An 18,958-nucleotide genomic window follows, 5' to 3' on the forward strand; every position below is an offset into this window, starting at 1 on the left:
CTTTTAAGGGCCCTACTCCTTTCTCTAGAGAAACGTTTCTCTGTGACCCTCAAAAGACCTCATACTTTATTTCCTCCTGGGGATTGTCACTGTAGCTCTGGAGCATCCAAAGAGTCCATTTGGAAAAGGAAAGCGGGCCAAAGAGAGCTGCTCGGAGGGGACCAAGCATCTTACAGTGTTAACAACTGTTTTCTGCGAGAAATTGTCCTCCAAACTACACACACACACACACACACACACACCCTGAGGTTCAGCAGGGATCAGTGGAAAACAACTTAGAGGAAGTACAGCTGTTCCCTCTGAGGAGCGCTCACTGGGGAAGCCAGGCCTAGGAGGAGGGGGTGTTCTGGGCGGTGGCCTGCAGCCTTCCTTTCACTGAGGCATCCAAGCCCAAGGAGCCGCAGTCTCCCCTTGGGAATATGACATAACCATAGGAGGAAAGGGCCTTGAAAAAACAAGACTGGTGTCCACATGTCCTTCGGCACAGGAAGCCCTGTCCCATCCTGTATGTGGGAACTCCAAGATCCGCCAACGCTCTAGCATCACCCCATCTCCAGCCAGACAAATACCCCAAAGCCAGTGATCTGATAGGATGTGTTTATATTTACACGGTACATTTTAAAGCAATGGCTACATTGGTCATACATATTAGAAACCATAAAAAAAAGTTAAGAACTAAAATGTACATCATACACTTGTATATATATTTTTTACACAGAGGTAAAAAGGCTTATTATAAAAAAATCAATACAACAGGGTTTTTAGTATACAGGTAAAGAATGAATTATGCTTCAGGCACTTTAATTTGTTAATGTGAGCAAATAGCTTGGGGGATCGGGGAGGCTTCTGGACAGAAAATCTTTTGGTTAATGTTTTGTTACCACAGATACAAAAATAAAATCTGAATAATTTCTCTCAAATGATTGACGTCAGTATGGCAAAGCTGACTGGGAAAATACTACACACTGTCCAGCTGCAGTGTGGCAATTAGAGAGACGTATTTACATAAATGTCCCCATGGCTGTCTTTGTGCCCTTAACCGATGCCTTCGCAAACCAAAAAGTATACGTGGAGTAAGATTTGCTAGCATAACTCTTAAAAGGGTGGAAAAGGACAAGGGGTGAAAGAAGAGAGAAACAGGTAACAACTAAATAGAGGTGACAAACAAAAAACTGCTGGGATATGTGCGTTCTTATTGAAATAAATAGGGGCACTCGAACTGAGGTCTAAGGAAACGAACATTAGTGTTGTGCTTTGTAGAGAAGAGACCCCAGAGAAAGACCCCAAGGAGGTGCCTCTGGGTCGGGGGCAGGTGGTCTCTCAACAGCACTGGAGGCTGGCTGAAGGTTTTCTAATGTTCTCCAGGCATGGATGAGGTTCTCTTTTCTTCCATCAATCCAGATGGACAGCTCTCTGCTCCTTTTCCAAACTGGAAAGCCTAAACCAGTTACTCCAACGAATGAAGACGTCTAACAACAGACTCATAAGCACACTGGGTATTTACACCGGTAATCTACTAAAGAAACGTGATGAGCTTGCGGACGAGCTGGAAACAGCCCCATGAAGGTGAGCACAGCTAGCACTTGCCCAGTATGATTGACAAACTGGAAAAAAGTCCCTTTGCTTGAAGACTGGTGTCCTGTGTGCAATAAAGGAGTGGGGAAAGGAAGTGGGGAGCAGGCCATGTCTTCGGATGGCCGTTACCACAGAAAGATAGCGGCAGGAAGAACAGCCGGCGTCCACAAGCCCGTCCCTGGTGGTCTCCACGAGGTTCTGATTGTACTATGCTAGGTATAGGTAACCACTCTTCACTTTTCTTCTTTCTTCAATAAGAAGATTTGGCTAATCCTTGCAACATATTAGAAAAATACTTTTCCAGCTATTAGAAGCCTCCTGAGAAGCCTCCTCCGTGGCAAGGCGACAGGCAGAACCAGTTGGCTGACCTAACCACCTGTGCACCTAAAGTGGCGAGTCTGGGTTTGGAGTTGCAGGAGAAAGACACTTAGGCATTGGAAGGGTTTTTACATATGGCCTTGTTTTTTCCCCAAGTATAAATGAGGAATTTGGTGATGTGAAATTGAGTCCAAAAGGAAAACAAAAACATAAACCCATGAAGAAAATGCAACCCACCACTCTTCAAATTTATGACATTTAAAAATCCCCTCTCCCCATTAATATAAAATAGCCAGGGGTTGGGGGGAAGCTCCCTATGGTTTTATTCACCATAACCTTAGTGTTTCTCAATTGGAACTTGTTCGTGGGAACACTGGTTTGTGTTTGAGGAAACTATTTGGTTTGCAAAACAACAAGCAAAATTTCTTACTTCACTCGTATCCTATTCTAATATTGCTAAATTTTTAGAAGTGGTGGCAACACAATTTAAAAAATGGTCTACTTTAGGGGTAACGGGGAGGCTCATAGAAACCTGAAATCCCCATTCTAGCCCTGGTCCAAGAGGATGCAATGCAGTTTAAGGAATTTTCCTGATTCTCACAAGTTAATCTGAAGTTAAGGCTCAATTCTCAGTCTATTACGGGTGAGTGTTTTGCATCAGTGAATCATTTCAACAGATTTTGGGGGGGCAGAAAATGATGATGGGCTAAAGATAGAAATTGCAGCTTATATGGGAAATTTGGCTTTAGAAAAGTTAAAGCGATATTGTTTTGTGGTACAAGTTTGTTAACTAGCTCACCTCCTATACATAATAACTGACTGTAGGCTGAGATACTTCTGTTGGGTTTCATCATTCTCACATCCCATTTCCGCAGAACCAGATGCTTGCTAGCGACAGGCAAGGTGAACCAAGAGAAAGAGAGTCTCCGACGCTCTTGGAAAAATCAATTACAAAACCCACCGAAAATCAGCAGTTCCAACTGCAGACTCCTTTGAACTGGAAGAGGCGGGGGAGGAGGAAACAGGAAATCAACACATGGATGAGACAGTTAGCTTGGTTACAGATTGTTGATAGTACAGGAGTCTGTGGCGAAGGTTCCTTCCTCAGAACACTGTGCGAGCGTGTGTGTATGGGTGTGGCTGCTGCAGTGTGGGCGGCGGGGGGAGTGGAGAGTCTACCCGGCAGCGTCCCTGGCTGGAATGGTGCCTCAAGGTACCAGGGAGCTGGGAGGTCTCTTGCCCTCCTCGCTCCTTGGAGTGGAAGGGAGCGGGGGAGAAGATGAGGGTATGTAAGAGACGAGTTCCCCTGTGGCTGCGGATGGAGGAGGGAGAAGGGAGGGAAACTGAGTCACGCGGCCGCTTTGTGCTTCCCGCCACAGCACCTACACATCACTCCGCAGTGGTAGCAGGCCCGAAGGGGCAGGTAACAGCACATACAGGGGGCCAGGAAAGACAAGGCAATAAGAGCCATCCACCGGAGGCAAAACTTCTCGTCGCTAGTATCGCACGAGCAAGGGTCTGTATAGTCTCCCTCGGGGTCCGACATACAGTGATAGAGCATGCTGTCCGCGCACCACATGCAGCTCACCCGGCGGATGCAAGTTCTCACGGAGTCGGGCGCGTCCTGGCAGTGACCCCTGCGGTTCTCCTCGTGGTTGAACATGTCCCTGCAGTACACGCACCGCGAGCGCTCTCCGTCCTCCTTCCGCCGCCGCGACTTGCCCCGGGAGGGCTGCGTCTTGATCACGCTGCCCCCGCGGCCTTTGGGGTCCTCACCGAGGCCAAAGTCTGAGGAGTCCACGTAGGGGTAGTTGTAGTCGTGCTTGGGGACCTCGCCCTTGGCGAAGCGCACGTAGGAGGAGTCTGCGTCCTCCGAGGGGTCCGGGTACTTGCCCCTAACGGGCGCGTGCCGGTAATCCTCGTACCCGGTCATCCAGATCTTCTCCCGGGGGTTGATGCGCACGATCTCCTCGTCGTCGTCCGGGAAGCTCACCTGGCGGTAGGGCCTTGGCATCGGCTGTCCCGTGAGAGAGGAAACATTATTTTACAGCAGTGGCCAAAAAACCTACAAAAAACAAACAAACAAAAAAACCCCACCTTCTCCCTCCCTAGTTGTCCAAAATGCACCTTTCTCAAGAACTCCACCACGGTGCTCCGTGAAGAAACAGATCCCTCCTGAAACTACTGAATATCCTGTTGCCCAAAGATGTATTTCAAAGAGTCTGAATCCATTACTGGGCCAGGAAATCAATTTCGTGGGTTGAGACCAGCAGTATTTTCCCTTTCTGGTGACGCACTGCCATACAGACAGGGGAGTGTGCATATGGCAAGGGCACAGTGTGATGCGTTCTCAGGAGCATGGCACACTCAGATCAAGAGGCAGAATAGGACCTGTGCCCCAGAGTATCTTCTGCCTCCCTCAGGGCCCTCCTAGCCCCAGTGTGAGGGCTACACTGACTTCTACAGGCTTGCATTACTTTTGCCTATTTTTGTACAGTATGTTCTCTTTTGTAAGGCTGGCTTTTTGAAAATTGAAATAGAATAAGGACACTGGAGTGCCATACATGTTATAAGGTTAAGTCCTGCTTTACGAAACTTCATTATCCATATGTGCACAGTATGTCTACAAAAGATCACAATAGGAGATGCATTTCTCCCTGTGGGTCTCTCCTTCAAGAGACAGGGGACACTAGGAAACACAAGGCTCACTCTGTCATCTGGTTGGGAAGATAAGATGCAGACAGGAGAAGGATGGAGCCGGAAACTGTCTGAAGTTCCACTCCTGCCAGGATCTCACAGATAGTGAGAGGCCAGACCAAGAGTCACACCCTCTCGAAACCTGCAAATCTAAACTGCATTCTCCCTCAGGGTGGAAGAGGCTTTTCTCTGCAGTTAGTTCTGCTACAGGTTGTAACCCTGCCTTGTCCACAGCAGCAGACAATGAATAAATATTTATTAAGTACATGCATATAACCCTGGCTCACCCAGGGCCTCTCAGTGGAGGCAGAGAACTGGGACTTCTTGCTTTTGAAGTACTTTGGGCAGGAAGGTTTTTCAGGGGCTGAGGAACGTGGCTCTGGAGTGGCCCACTGCAGTCAAATGCTGACATTTTCTAGCTAGTACCTAAGACTCAGGTTTCCTTTCTGTCAAACTGCATAGGATTGTTTTGAGAATGAAGAGAAATAATCTACACAGGGTGTCAGCTCACAGCCTCGCTCACAGGATGCACGTGATACCTGTCGCCATCACAGTCATTATCATATTGTTATAGACCTGATCCTGTGCTTATTAGATTTACCCATCACTTCCTACCAGAGGGCAGCAGGGCCATGTCCCACACAGTGTGCCTTAATGCCTGTCAAATTCTTGGTATCAGAGTTGCCTAGATTTTTGAAAATCACGATTCAGAAGAATTTCAAAACAAATCTCGGAAACTGACACAGGCTTTACTAATTCTTTACTTTGGACGGTAAGGAAAGTAAAAAAGTTATTTTCCATCTACTGATACCATAATGTGATTTTTATTTATTTATTTAATTTATTTTTTGAGATGGAGTCTCGATCTGTTGCCCAGGCTGGAATGCAGGGGCGCGATCTCGGCTCACTGCCAGCTTTGCCTCCTGGGTTCATGCCATTCTCCTGCCTCAGCCTCCTGAGTAGCTGGGACTACAGGCACCTGTCGCCATGCCCAGCTAATTTTTTGTATTTTTAGTAGACATAGGGTTTCACCGCATTAGCCAGGATGGTCTCGCATTAGCCAGGATGGTCTCGATCTCCTGACCTCGTGATCCACCTGCCTTGGGATTACAGGCGTGAGCCACTGTGCCCGGCCAAAATGTGATTTTTAAATAGGACATTTTAATCCCAAAATACTAGGAAGCACAATCTAAAATAATTTTTTAAAAAACAGTCAAATCTAGTTTCATGTTAAAAACAAAACAAAACACCTAACTGCCGTTTTTTCTTATTTCAAAGCAGCCTAGTGGCCACAGCACCCCATACAGGCACCAGTCCATGCCCCGTGATTTGGGAACTTGCTCTGCAAAGCAGCCACTTGGTAAATATTTGTTGAACTACTGAATTCTGAGCTCCAGCTACATCTGCCTGAGCAAGACTGGGCCTGTAGCCTGTAAGGCTGGGGGCTCGAGCCAAGTCTGCAGCATTCCTTAGTCCTGATTGTGGCTCTGGGCTTCCACACAAAGCCAGGAGGCCCTTTGGACAGAGGAATGCAGGAGGCAGTGTAGCCCCCTGGGTGAGAACAGGCTTGGATTTGAATCTCATTCCATCAGATACTCCACCTCTCTAAGCCTCAGCTTCCTCATCTATAACCTGGGGCGGCTGACGACTTGCCTTGTGGGGCAGTTTCTGAGGATTACACCACATAAAGCATATAAAGGGTGTGGCAAGGTGTCTGGCACACAGAAAACACTGGAAGAGGCTGAGGTGCCACCACCAATGCCACTTTCAGTATGAAGTGGGGGTAAAAGGAGGAGAGCAGGAGAGGCCTGTGGTCATGGAATTTGGCTGAATAGGAGGGGAAAGAGGCCATTCCAGAATCAGAGGCACCACCCTGATGCCCTCAGAGGAACAGGGCTCTGCTCACCTGATCGAGGTGATAGTGGTCCGTAGGGTATGAGTCGTGGAGGTGGCCCAGGGTATAAATCCTCCGGTGCTCACAGGATGTGGGAGAGGAGATTGTCCGAGTAGGTTGCTCTCTCTTCTGAGAGGAATTAGAAGAACTGTCTGTAGCTGTCTGTGTAGAGGGAGGTAACCAAGAGTCAATTTAAAAACAACAACAAAAACCCCACGTACCAAACCCTAACATGCACTATTCAAATATCAGCTATTCCCCCGTTGTGACATCTTGCTGGTCTTCCCAAAATATTGAGCTTGTCTTGGCTACAACAGGAGGACCCCTGAATGGCTAGATTGTCTAAACACAATGTGGCTGGCTCAACAGGCAGAGAAGCCCAGCCACCAGACCCTGGAAAGGTGGCTTTTTCTTAAATGTGGGAATAGTGACCGGATGCAGGGGAAAGGCTGGATATACCAGGCTCCCCAAAGGTGTGTTCTAGTTTGATCAAGAATGGTTACCCTGGCCAGGTGTGGTGGCTCAGGCCTGTAATCCCAGCACTCTGGGAGGCCGAGGCAGGCGGATCACCTGAGGTAAGGAGTTCAAGATCAGCCTGGCCAATATGGCAAAACCCTGTCTCTACTAAAAATACAAAAATTAGCCAGGCATGGTGGCAGGCGCCTATAATCCCAGCTACTTGGGAGGCTAAGGCAGGAGAATTGTTTGAACCCAGAAAGCAGAGGCTGCAGTGAGTGGAGATTGAGTCACTGTACTCCAGCTTGGGTGACAGAGCAACACTCCATCTCAAACAAAAGAAAACAAAACAACAATAGCAACAACAACAAACAAAAAACGAAACATAAACAAAAGAATGGTTATCCCATTTGTGGCCCTGGCTGTGAGGTGTTATGGCAAGCAGGGAAGATGCACATAGGCAAAAATTAAACCCACATGTTTATACTTGGGGGGAATCTCCACCTGGGAGAGTCTCAGAGGTAAGGATACCTCTGGGGTATCTTGAGTACTGGATTTCCAGGAATAAATTTTGTATCTCTGGGGTTGGGAGCAAGACTTGGACGTCACTTTAAACTGGAAGTGAGATGGATGACCGCATAGAAGAACAAAGGCCACCTCTGTGAAGGGTGAGTACAGAGCTGTTTTGCCCACTAGAGATGTCAACTTAAGACTGGAGTCTCCGTAACCATGTCTTCGGAAGATGATTAACTATCAGTGCGTACTGTACAAGCAGATCCCACAGGCCCCCAGTATACCACCTGATATGGTCTGGCTGTGTCCCCACCCAAAACTCACCATGAATTTGTGGGAGGGACCTGCTGGGAGGTAACTGAATCATTGGGCAAGTCTTTCCCGTGCTGTCCTCCTGACAGTGAGTAAGTCTCAGATCTGATGGTTTTAAAAAGAGGCGTTCCCCTGCACAAGCTCTTTTTCTGCCTGCCACCATCCGCGTTAAGATGTGACTTGCTCCTCCTTGCCTTCCGCCATGATTGTGAGGCTTCCCCAGCCATGTGGAACTGTATAAGTCCAATTAAACTTCTTTTGTAAATTGCCTACTCTCCAGTATGTCTTTATCAGCGGCCAGAAAATAGACTAATACTCTCACCTGAGACACAACCAAGCAGGCCAGGTGACCCCAGGTGGTGGTCATACTCCACAACCCTCTGGGCCCAGGGGCTAGCCAGGGGCCTTATTAGATGCACCTGGCAACCATCTGTCAAACCAGGGCTCCTAGAATCACTACCCTTCCTTCTGCTTGCTTAGAGTGACATATCCCTCTACCCTCCACAATTCCCCAACTAAACAGATGAAAAGAAAAGGTTTTTCCTGATACCTAGATGTTCTCTTTCTGGCAAAGCTACAGGAACTTTCCCTTGGTTATTGTTTTTTACTTGTATAGTCCCCTCATCTCATTTGCATATATATAATTTAAATTTATTAATTTATGTATTTGAGACAGGATCTTGTGTTGTCACCCAAGCTGGAGTGCTGTGGCACGAACACAGCTCAAGTGATCCTCCTGCTTCAGCCTCCTGAGTAGCCGGGACAATAGGTGTGCACCACCACCCCTGGCTGATTTTTGTATTGTTTGTAGAGATGGGGGTCTTGCCAAGTTGCCCAGGCTGGTCTTGAACTCCTGGGTTCAAGTGATCCTCCTGCTTTGGCCTCCCAATGTGCTGGGATTACTGCCATGAGCTACCATACCTGGACTTGTCTATCATTTTACATGCTTTTGTTAGCTATCATAAATCATTTTAGGGACAAGGTCAAAACAAATAGACTTATAAAAGTTCTTTTTATCCTCCTCCCATTTATAAAGTAATACATACTCAGAAAAATAGCACAAGAATTTAGGAAAAACACACCTATATTTCCATTATGCAACATAAGCACTGTTACTTTTTAAACCTTGGTCCACACATGCAGCATCTCTCTGGGGACCCAACCCTCCTGGATTTTTCTCTACTTGGGTTTGGTCTATGCCATGCATGGCTGATGCCTGTTTCTGATCCCTCAAGCCATGGTGACTAATTTCAATATGAACACACGGTGCTCTCTGAAGCAATATAGAGAGATTTTTGACAGAGAGGTCAGAAAAGTAGCTGTCTCCATTTCTGTAATCAAGATCTAAGGGTCCTATAAGCCTTGAATCCTGGCACCAGTGTGGGGAAAGGACTTGTCTGAGGATGAGAGCAAGAGAAGCCACCCTTAGACCCTTTGAGCTGCTGGATCCAGCCAAGCCTGAATTCTGATCCACTCTAGGATGTCCCAATGATGAAACCAATTCTCTTGTAACTTAAGCCAGAATACACTGGGTTTGTCACTTGGGTGCACTTTCCCTTCACTTTAGATTCCTTCCTGTGGCAGCAGTCCCACAGGCACCACACTCCTGGCTTCTCTCTAGCCCTTACTCCTCCCCAGGTTCCCTCCTCTTCCTTGCCAACAACTCTTCTTGGTGTTGTATGTGTGAGTGCTAATGGTGTGCCAGGCCCTGAGCTACATGTGGACATGGTTCCTCAGCACAGCCAGCAGGTCACAGGTAAAATATCATCTCCATGTCACACACTGGCACTAAGGGACTCTGAGAGATGGGGAATCCAGGCCAAGGCAGCACAGAATCACTGGCAGAGCTAGGACTGAAATGCAGCCTCCCTGACCACAAAGCCCAGGGAGATTTCTAATAGGCCCCACACACTGCTGCCTCTCACACCCAGGTAAGTCCACTTCCAACTCCTATGCTGAGGAGGTATTTTGTTGAGATTAACACAAAACACAACTTCTCCAAGTCACAAGGTACACCCTGCTATATACAAACCCAGGAGATGAGGAGATGATGTCTCACAGTACAAAGGTTACTACAGATGTCAATAAATACCTCTGAAATGAGTAATCAGGGCCCTTCAGTGTGATTCAAGTCTCAAGAGTTAAATTCTTATCCAACAGTCACGTTACAGTCATCTATTAGGTTAGACGTTACCCTTGTATCGAACATTGTAATACGCTCTCAGTACTTAGTTCTCAGAAACCCAGTTAACACATCACGGTCACCACTGTGTTAGTCATCTGTTCACCCTAACCCAGCCTATTTTCTGTGACCCATGTTTGGGTTAATAATGTGTAGAAAGTCCTTCTGAGAAATGAGGCACATCCAGCTTTTCCTAGGACTCATGAGTTGATCAGAAATGCTACCTTCTGATACTTCCATCCCACCTCCCCAACCCGCTCTCCCTGAGCAGTCTCTCTCCCTACACAATCCGTGCAAAGCTCCCTAGACATTTGTCAGAGGATGTGAGACTGAGAAAGGCCTTATCTGATGAGGAATTTCTACAGTGAAGCAAGAAGGCCAGAAGAACTTGGGAGGCACGTCCACAGTCCACTACCTCCTGAGGGCAGAGCTGAGGGTGTGTCCTAGCCCAGCCTGCAGCCTTACAGGCCCAGTTGTTCAGGGCCATCTGAACTCCGGGAATGCTCCACTGGAAGCCAAGGCTTATTTCAGACCGATGCTAACAGACGAATCTTACGAAGCAGCTAGTGTGACCTACAAACAAAAGGAAATGTACTACCAGGGCATCTCCAAGAAAGGAAGGGGAAAACAAATCTTTTACCCTCATGCACCTCTGAACTGGCTCTCCCGTCACTCTGCCCTGGTTTCCTTGGGCTGCAGAAAAGCAGCCCACCCGCGGTATGCACATACCTAATACACAAGCAAGATTCTTAAACATCTCTCTGTATTTCTGTGCACAAGCTACTGACACCTACCAACCTACCCATCTGAGAGCTGTCACCTTCAATGAAAGAGTTGGCAATCGCATGCTCCCAACTGTATCTACACTCGCCTTGCTCTCCACTGGGGGGTCTATGAACTGTTAGGGCTTTGAAGAACAAAAGCAGAGGTCCTCTGTGGCTACTCTGTGCTCGGGGACTTCAGGCTCCTAGGAGGCATGACTGCAGCATCCTGCGAGAGCAGGCCAGAGTGGGTGTTTAATGTCTTCTGTTGTGGACGGGAGACATTATGTCTCCAGGCTGCCACTGCCATCTGGGCCCAGCTGACACTGGGAGGTCTTGTGCACTATGATGCAGGGAGCACAGCCCTTGCCACCTTCAAATGTATCCTCCAAAAACTCTCTTGCCTCTGGGTTTGACTCTGACTCAATGTCAATGCCTGTTACTAAAAAGATGTCCAGCTGGGTGCAGTCACTCATGCCTGTAATCCCAGCACTTTGGGAGGCTGAGGCAGGAGGATTGCTCGAAGCCAAGAGTTTGAGACCAGCCTGGGCAACAAATCAAGACCCTGTCTAAAAAAAAAAAAAGAAAAGAAAAGAAAAGAAAAAAAAAAGATGTCCAATTAAGAAGTGTGCAACCTAATATGAGGCACTAAACAAAAGAAATGCGGGGGAGTATTACAATGCTGAAAACAACAGGGTCTCAGCTCAGGCAGACAACATTTGAATCATTCTCTGCCAATTACAAGATGATTTTGGTCAAGTTAATCTCTAACTCCACTTTTTACATTTGTAAAATGGGGCCAAAATCTTCCTTGGGGTTATGGCAAAAATAAAATGGGATTTAACATTTCTATTATATATGTTTTTGAGACAGAATCTTGATCTGTCGCCCAGGCTGGAGTGCAGCGGCACAATCTTGACTCACTGCAACCTCCGCCTCCTGGGTTCAAGCAATTCTCATGCCTCAGCCTCCCGAGTGGCTGGGATTACAGGCGCGTGCCATCACGCTTGGCTAAGTTTTTGATTTTTTTGTAGAGATGGGGTTTCACCCGGTTGCCCAGGCTGGTCTTGAACTCCGGAGCTCGGGCAATCTGCCTGCCTTGGCCTCCTAAAGTGATAAGCCACCACGCCTGGCCTAAAAATTTCTGTTTTAAACTGTGACTGCTGGTATATGAAAGTTACTGATTCTGTGTGTTGATTCTGTATCTGGTTGTTTTGCTTAGCTCCCTTATGAAACTAGATTTTTCTAAGTAAATCATTTTGCTCATAAAAGATAGTTTGGTTTCTTTTCCCATATACATATATTTTTATTTTGAGACAGAGTCTCGCTCTGTCACCCAGGCTGGAGTGCAGTGGCACCATCTCGGCTCACTGTAAGCTCCACCTCCCGGGTTCACACTATTTTCCTGCCTCAGCCTCCTGAGTAGCTGGGACTATGGGCACTCACCACCACACCCGGCTAATATATTGTATTTTTAGTAGAGACGGGATTTCACCTTGTTAGCCAGGATGGTCTCGAACTCCTGACCTCATGATCCACCTGCCTTGGCCTCCCAAAGTGTTAGGATTATAGGCGTCAGCCACTGTGCCTGGCCTCCTTTTCAATATTTATACCATCTTCTTATCTCACTGCATCTTTTGCCAGGGCTTCCAACATGACATGGAAAAACAGAGGTGACAGTGCCCTGCTTTTCTTGAACCTGACTTTGATAGAACCACTTCTAATGAATTTCTATTAGATATAATATTTCTAGGTAATTGGAGTGATTATAAAGTTCCAAAAGTTTCCTTCTATTCTAGATTGCTAAGGATTTTCACCAGATATTAGATGTTATTAGATGATTTTTCTGTCCACTGAGATGATTACACAATCTTTCGTCTTTATTTTATCAATATGTAAATTAAACAGCTTTTCCAATATAAACCTTCTTTGCATTCCTCAGATATATTCTACTGGTCTTTCATTAAATTTGTCTTACTAGTATGTGATGTGATGTGATGTGATGTGATGTGATGTGATGTGATGTGATGTGATTTATTTACTTTTTGAGACAGAGTCTCGCTCTGTCGCCCAGGCTGGAGTGCAGTGGTGCAATTTTGGCTCGCTGCAAACTCCACCTCCCAGGTTCAAGCGATTCTTGTGCCTCAGCCTCCTGCGTAGATGGGACCACAGACACGTGCCACACTTGGCTAATTTTTTAATATTTTTAGTAGAGACAGGGTTTCGCCATGTTGGCCAGGCTGGTCTCCTACTCCTGACCTCAGGTGATCCGCCCACCTCGGCCTCCCAAAGTGCTGGGATTACAGGCATGAGCCACTGCACCTGGCCCACTGTCAAATTTTTCTATGGTTACTATAAAAACCCACATACTTTGAGTAGCAAATAACAAGCTCTGTGTGACCTGGTTTCTACAGCCCTCTAACAGGGCAGTGAGCTGAGACAAGCCTTTGATGATGAAGAACTCAGAAAGGAGAGAGTAAGAAAAGAGAAGGGAAGGGTGTGAAAGCAGGTGTCAGAGGGTACAGAAATGAAAGTGGGCACTGCCAACATTTAAAAAAACAAGAAATAGGGACAGGGCTGGCCTGTCCAAATCCTTTATGGTAGTTAAAAAAAAAAAAAAAAAAATCCATCCCTGGCTGGGTGCGGTGACTCATGCCTGTAATCCCAGCATTTTGGGAGGCCGAGGTGGGCAGACCATGAGGTCAGGAGATCGAGACCATCCTGGCTAACACGGTGAGACTCCGTCTCTACTAAAAATTCAAAAAAATTAGCCAGGCATGGTGGCGGGTGCCTGTAGTCCCAGCTACTCAGGAGGTTGAGGCAGGAGAATGGCGTGAACCTGGGAGGAAGAGGTTGCAGTGAGCTGAGACCGTGCCACTGCATTCCAGCCTGGGTGACAGAGCAAGACTCAGACTAAAAAAAAAATCCATCCCTTCCCAGAAGGGTTTTTGGGTTTGGGCTGGGTGCTTTGTGGGATGTGGGCTCAGACACAGAAAGTGACCATGTTGTTGGGGAGATGACACATGGTACGGGCAGAGGCAAGGCCAGGTGGGCAGTCCTCACACACCAATGGGCGTGGGCCTCAGAGCACTGGTCAGGGTCAGGTGGTTTCTCAGAGGGGTGTGCCTGAGACGGGTCATAGCGTTCTAGATTGGTAGACCAGAGGAAGAAAAGGGGGCTCAAGTTTATCAGTGAACATCTGATTAACATCTTCAAAAAAGAACAGGCTTCCAGTGGCCGGATTCTACAGACACAGGCTGTACATATTTTGAGAATTCAGATATTTCCCATAACTCTATAGAGTTTGACAACAAATGAGAGCAACTCCATGGAGCTTCAAAACTTGAGACAAAATTTAAAAAAATAATAATCGACCTTAATGTCATGATGGCTTGACAATAAATCAAAATCTGAGTGCAAAAGACACTGGGCTGAAGGTGCCTGGGCTAATAAACTGGCAGTTTCCCCAAGTCAGTGCTGCCTGGCTTGGGTGGGAATTGGTCTGAATGGAGAAAGCAGACTAACAGGGCAACACCTCAGGTTAAACCTGAGCCAGCTCCCTCCTGCTATATGAGCCTTTTTTGTACAATATGATCTCTTGTTCTTGGAAGCTTGGCTATTTCTTCCCTGTCTTATGGAGGGACCTTGAGTTTACTGGGAAATTCATAAAGAAGCAAGTGCAGCGGCTCACATGCCCTGGGTCCAAGAACTAGCCTTCTTCATGTAGAAGGCCACCTCTCTGACCAAGGGAAGCTCAAGGAGGGAGGGAAGGAACCACCAGGCCAGACCAGCTGAGGAGACAGGTTGCTTAAATTGTCCATTCTGGGATGGAATCCTGGCTGCTGACCAAGGGCTTTTTGGGGGCACTTTCTGTGTCTTCAAGATGAGCTGGACAGATTTCAACGTTCACGAAATGTGAACGTTGAAATCCCAGCCTGTTTGGGAGATCAATGGGCCTACATGTTTTGATTGGGCCATAGAAAACAATGTTAAGAAATGGCTTAAGGAGCTAGAACACATCATCCAGGAAACATGTAGCACTGCTAAGCAAAAACAGCACTATACAGAGAGATCTGAAAACCTCAACTTCAGGCCACGCCAGGAACCTTGGACAAATTGTTTAACTTTTGGGGGCCTCAGTTTTCTCATGTGTAAAATGAGGGGGTTGCACTAGATGATTTCCAAGGTCTGTTTGAGCCCTAACAATTTCATGTGCAATGCTTCTCACCTGCTCCTAAGAACATTACAGGTTAGAGGAGTTTGACTAAGCCCGTTGCTTAGTTGATTCAAGAACCATGGGATTAGGACGGGTGCAGTGGCTCATGCCTGTAATCCCAGCACCTTGGGAGGCCAAGGGAGGGGTGGATCACCTGAGATCAGGAGTTCAAGATCAGCCTGGTCAACATGGTGAAACCGCATCTTTGTAAAATACAAAGTATTTTGTATACAAAATACAAAATATCTCTGTAAAAATACAAAAATTAGCTGGGTGTGGTGGCGGGCGCCTATAATCCCAGCTACTCAGAAGGCTGAGACAGGTAAATCACTTGAATCCGGGAGGCAGAGGTTACACTGAACTGAAATCATGCCACTGTACTCCAGCCTGGGTGACAGAGCAAGACTGTCTCAAAAAAAAAAAAAAAAAAAGAGTTACAGGATTAATTTAGATTGATTAAGTAGAGTTTCTGCTTTATCTGCAGATGCTACTGCTATTCTGAATTTTTAAAGGTAGCTAACTAGTAGTTACGCACTACGTTTGCATTATTTTTGCTGCGATCTACCACCAAAATACATCTCAATAGCTGATGTAACCAAAGCAATATTCTTCCTTTTGCAAGGGATTCTCATTTTATATATAAGTATTTACAACTCCCCCCGCCCCCTATATATATTCATTCCTTTCTTAACTTCAGCCTGAGAGTGTCTCAGAAGGCTACTGGCTCAGACTGCAAAAGCTGCAAGATTTTCCCCGCAGGTCTACTAAGGCTGAGAAACCTGCAATCAGTCCTTCTCCTTTGGCAAACAGGAAGTCGTCTGCCATTTTGTCAACAGGTCTTTGGGAACAGGTAGCTCCAGCTCATCTGTCCTGAGGGCCTACATTGGTTCCAGGTGTCCTCTTTCAAAGAGGCAGCAGATCAGGAAGTAGGCCAGACTTGTATTCTTTCACAATCCCAGCTAGCAGGCGGTTTGAGGCAGCTGCTGCTGGGGCTTTGGGGGAGAGATGACTCTGACCCCGTTCTAGACTCTAGGACATCATCCTCTCTCTAGGACCTAGAGGATTCTTTCACTGTGAAATTAACAACAACAAAAACCAACCGACCAGCCAACGAACAAAAAGAAATGGGGTCTCACTATAGCCCTGGCTGGTCTCAAACTCCTAGGCTCAAGTGATCTTCCCGCCTCGGCCTCCCAAAGTGTTGGGATTATGGGTGTCAGCCACCACGCCAGGTCAACAAAAACAATTTTTTAGAAGTTTTGTTTCTTAAAAAAAATCTTTTTTTGAGTTAGGGTCTTGCTCTATTGCCCAGGCTGGAGTACAGAGGTACAATCACAGCTCACTGCAGCCTTGACCTCTCAGGCTCAAGAGATCCTCCCACCTCAGCCTCCTAAGTAGCTGGGACCACAGGAGTACATCACCAGGCCTGGCTAATTTTTTTGAAAAAATTTTATGTGGAGACAGGACAGGGTCTCTGTATGTTGCCCAGGCTGGTCTCAAACTCCTGGCCTCAAGCGATCCTCCTACCTCACTCGGCCTCCCAAGGTGCTGGGATTATAGTTGTGAGCCACCATGCTCGGCCTTTAAATTTTAAAGTTAGATGATATGTTGATATGAAAGAAAAGGACTCTAAAAAACCCACAGTTTAGCTTCACTGGAGGGACTGAGGGACTGGAAGCAGGAAGGCTGGGTTTCAGGTAACCCTGAATATATACTCTGTATGAATTAGTAAAATGGAAATAAAAGTGTCTCACTGTCCACAGCTTAAAAAGATGAGATGATAGATATGTAAATGAAGCAAGACACAAGTGGTAGGGCTTGCAAAATGCCTTTGGGCTTCCTGAAACTGACAGCATTCCAAAGCTTTTATTTAGATCCTCAGACATTTAATTAATGTAGCCACTACAGGTATTACATGTTGAAAAAAAGATCCTCCTCTTACGGCGTAATGTGAGCTTGAGAGTTATTGTCATTTAGAAGATAAAGGAGTCCCCACCCATCTTCTGAGACCTTCTTCTGACACGCCACGCAGTGATGGGTCTCAATCAGCAGTAGTTATGGGATGCACTGCTCCCTGGGGTCAGAGGGCTGCCCTCCCGAAACATTTTTGCTTTTCTTAATCAACCACCATAGATCAGGTTCACTAAACTCTGGAGAAGTAATTTATATTTTCAAACTATTTTCTCTTTTACTTGTCACCCCTTCCCTCCTCTGCCCCAATCCCTTACTTCTAAAGGTAAGGACACCAGAAAATATTTTTGATCAACTGATCTTCTAAAACGAGACTGAGGCTTTCAAGCAGGGACAGGGGAATCTCAGACCTCCAGCAAAGAGATGACTGAGGTCTTAAGCCAATGTACCAGTTTAAATGTACATCATTTAGGCAGCTTTTCTGCAATAAAAGGAATCTGGTATACTGACAATGTAGAAGGTACTGAAACTTAGTTGGATAACTATTTCCTTTTCTTAAGCTTCTCTGAAAGGCAGCAAGCAGTTTACGGGCTCATGTTCTGGGAGAGCACAGTGTGGAACTGAGGACAAGTCACTTCATCTCACTGAGCTGTGGTGGCTTTATCTGCAAAACCGGAAGTGCTGATCTGTACTCACAGGGTAGCTGTGAGGACCAAATGCAGTCACGTATGCAGGAGTGCAGTGCGAAGTGCCAGGGACAGTAATGGTTCCACATCACTGTCCCTTTCCCTCCCCTCCCCTTGGGCCAGTGAATGGAGACTCAAAGGAAATATGTCCATCCCAAGAAGGTTTTGAGTCCAAAGCACAGCTAACTAAAAGCAGAATCCAGTTTAGAATGTAGGCCTCTCTTCAGACTCCAAACACAGGGATCACACGCCACCTCACCTTTAAGAAAACACTCCTTAGAAAGCTAGTCGATGAACCCCATTCATTACAAAACTGGTAGATCTGCCCTCAGCTTTAATGTTTGTTGGGGATGGAGTAGGTAGAAAAAAAACCTTCAAGAAAAGGAAGATGTTGTATTCTGTGCCCTTTTGCTTCTGTAAATGAAACCTTGATAAGTACAAAATTCAACAAATTCATTTTTCTACTTAAGAATGAAAAGAAACTCAACTTGCAAATACCCAAAAGCCCATCTGGGGCAAAACCAACATTGTCTCAGTACTTTGGTTTTAACTACGTGCTCTATCCATGCCGTAGACAACACCTGAGGTGGATGGGAGGGGGCTGGGATGTCATTAGACACAAATGCTCTGAATAGCCAGACAGTCAGAAAATGCAGCTTGTAATAAACAGGATGTCAAGGGTTCAAGCATAGGGCATGAGGAAGGGCCAAGCTTTCCAGCTGGGGCAAGATATGGCTAGAAGGTGATGCTGCTACAAAGGACAGGGCATTTTTTCCTATGAGGAGGAATACTGCCTACCTGAAGAAATAAGGTATAATGACAAACCAAAACATAACCTGGCCAGGTGTAGTGGCTCATGCCTGTAATCCCTGCACTTTGGGAGATCCAGGTAGGTGGATCGCCTGAGGTCAGGAGTTTAGGACCAGCCTAGTCAACATGGTGAAACCCCATCTCTACTAAAAATTAAAAATTAGCTGGGCATGGTGGTGGGCGCCTGTAATTCCAGCTCCTCAGAAGGCAGAGGCAGGAGAATCACTTGAACCTAGGAGGTGGAGGTTGCAGTGACCGAGATCGTGCCACTTCACTCCAACCTGGGTGACAAGAGCGAAACTGTCTCAAGAAAACAAAAAAAACAAAACAAAACACCACCACCACCACCACCACCACCACCACAACAACAAAAAACATAACCCAAATATCAGCCCCTTTCGACTGGCTTCTGGGAAAGCATTAAGTGCCACACAAAATGCTGTTGAATGAGTCTTCTCAATTCTGCAAAGGATGGTATGCAGTTGGTACCATTCTAAGTGCATAGGAGAGAAGTCAATTAATTATATACGATGGATGTCTGACGGTGCCAGGGCTTAATTGGGAATCCCGGTTGAGATGGGCTGCCCAAATCCAGAAACAAAATACTTTGGTGGCAGAAGAAACTTG

At 46.5% G+C, this 18,958-nt stretch overlaps 1 protein-coding gene across 1 annotated transcript in view; it reads right to left on the reverse strand.

Annotated features, from left to right (window-relative positions):
* Positions 1-583: 583 nt before the first annotated feature.
* The window catches only part of SPRED2 (sprouty related EVH1 domain containing 2), a 128,042-nt gene continuing 109,667 nt past the window's right edge, over positions 584-18,958 (reverse strand). The window contains exons 5-6 of the mRNA XM_023224092.2: positions 6,497-6,646; positions 584-3,910 (exon numbers count right to left, since the gene is read on the reverse strand). Coding sequence (XP_023079860.1) covers positions 3,242-3,910; positions 6,497-6,646 — 819 coding nt within the window. The 3' untranslated portion in view covers positions 584-3,241. The remainder of the gene's footprint in view (positions 3,911-6,496; positions 6,647-18,958) is intronic.

Source organism: Piliocolobus tephrosceles, chromosome 15 (assembly GCF_002776525.5).
Source record: "Piliocolobus tephrosceles isolate RC106 chromosome 15, ASM277652v3, whole genome shotgun sequence".
Lineage (NCBI taxonomy): Eukaryota > Metazoa > Chordata > Mammalia > Primates > Cercopithecidae > Piliocolobus > Piliocolobus tephrosceles.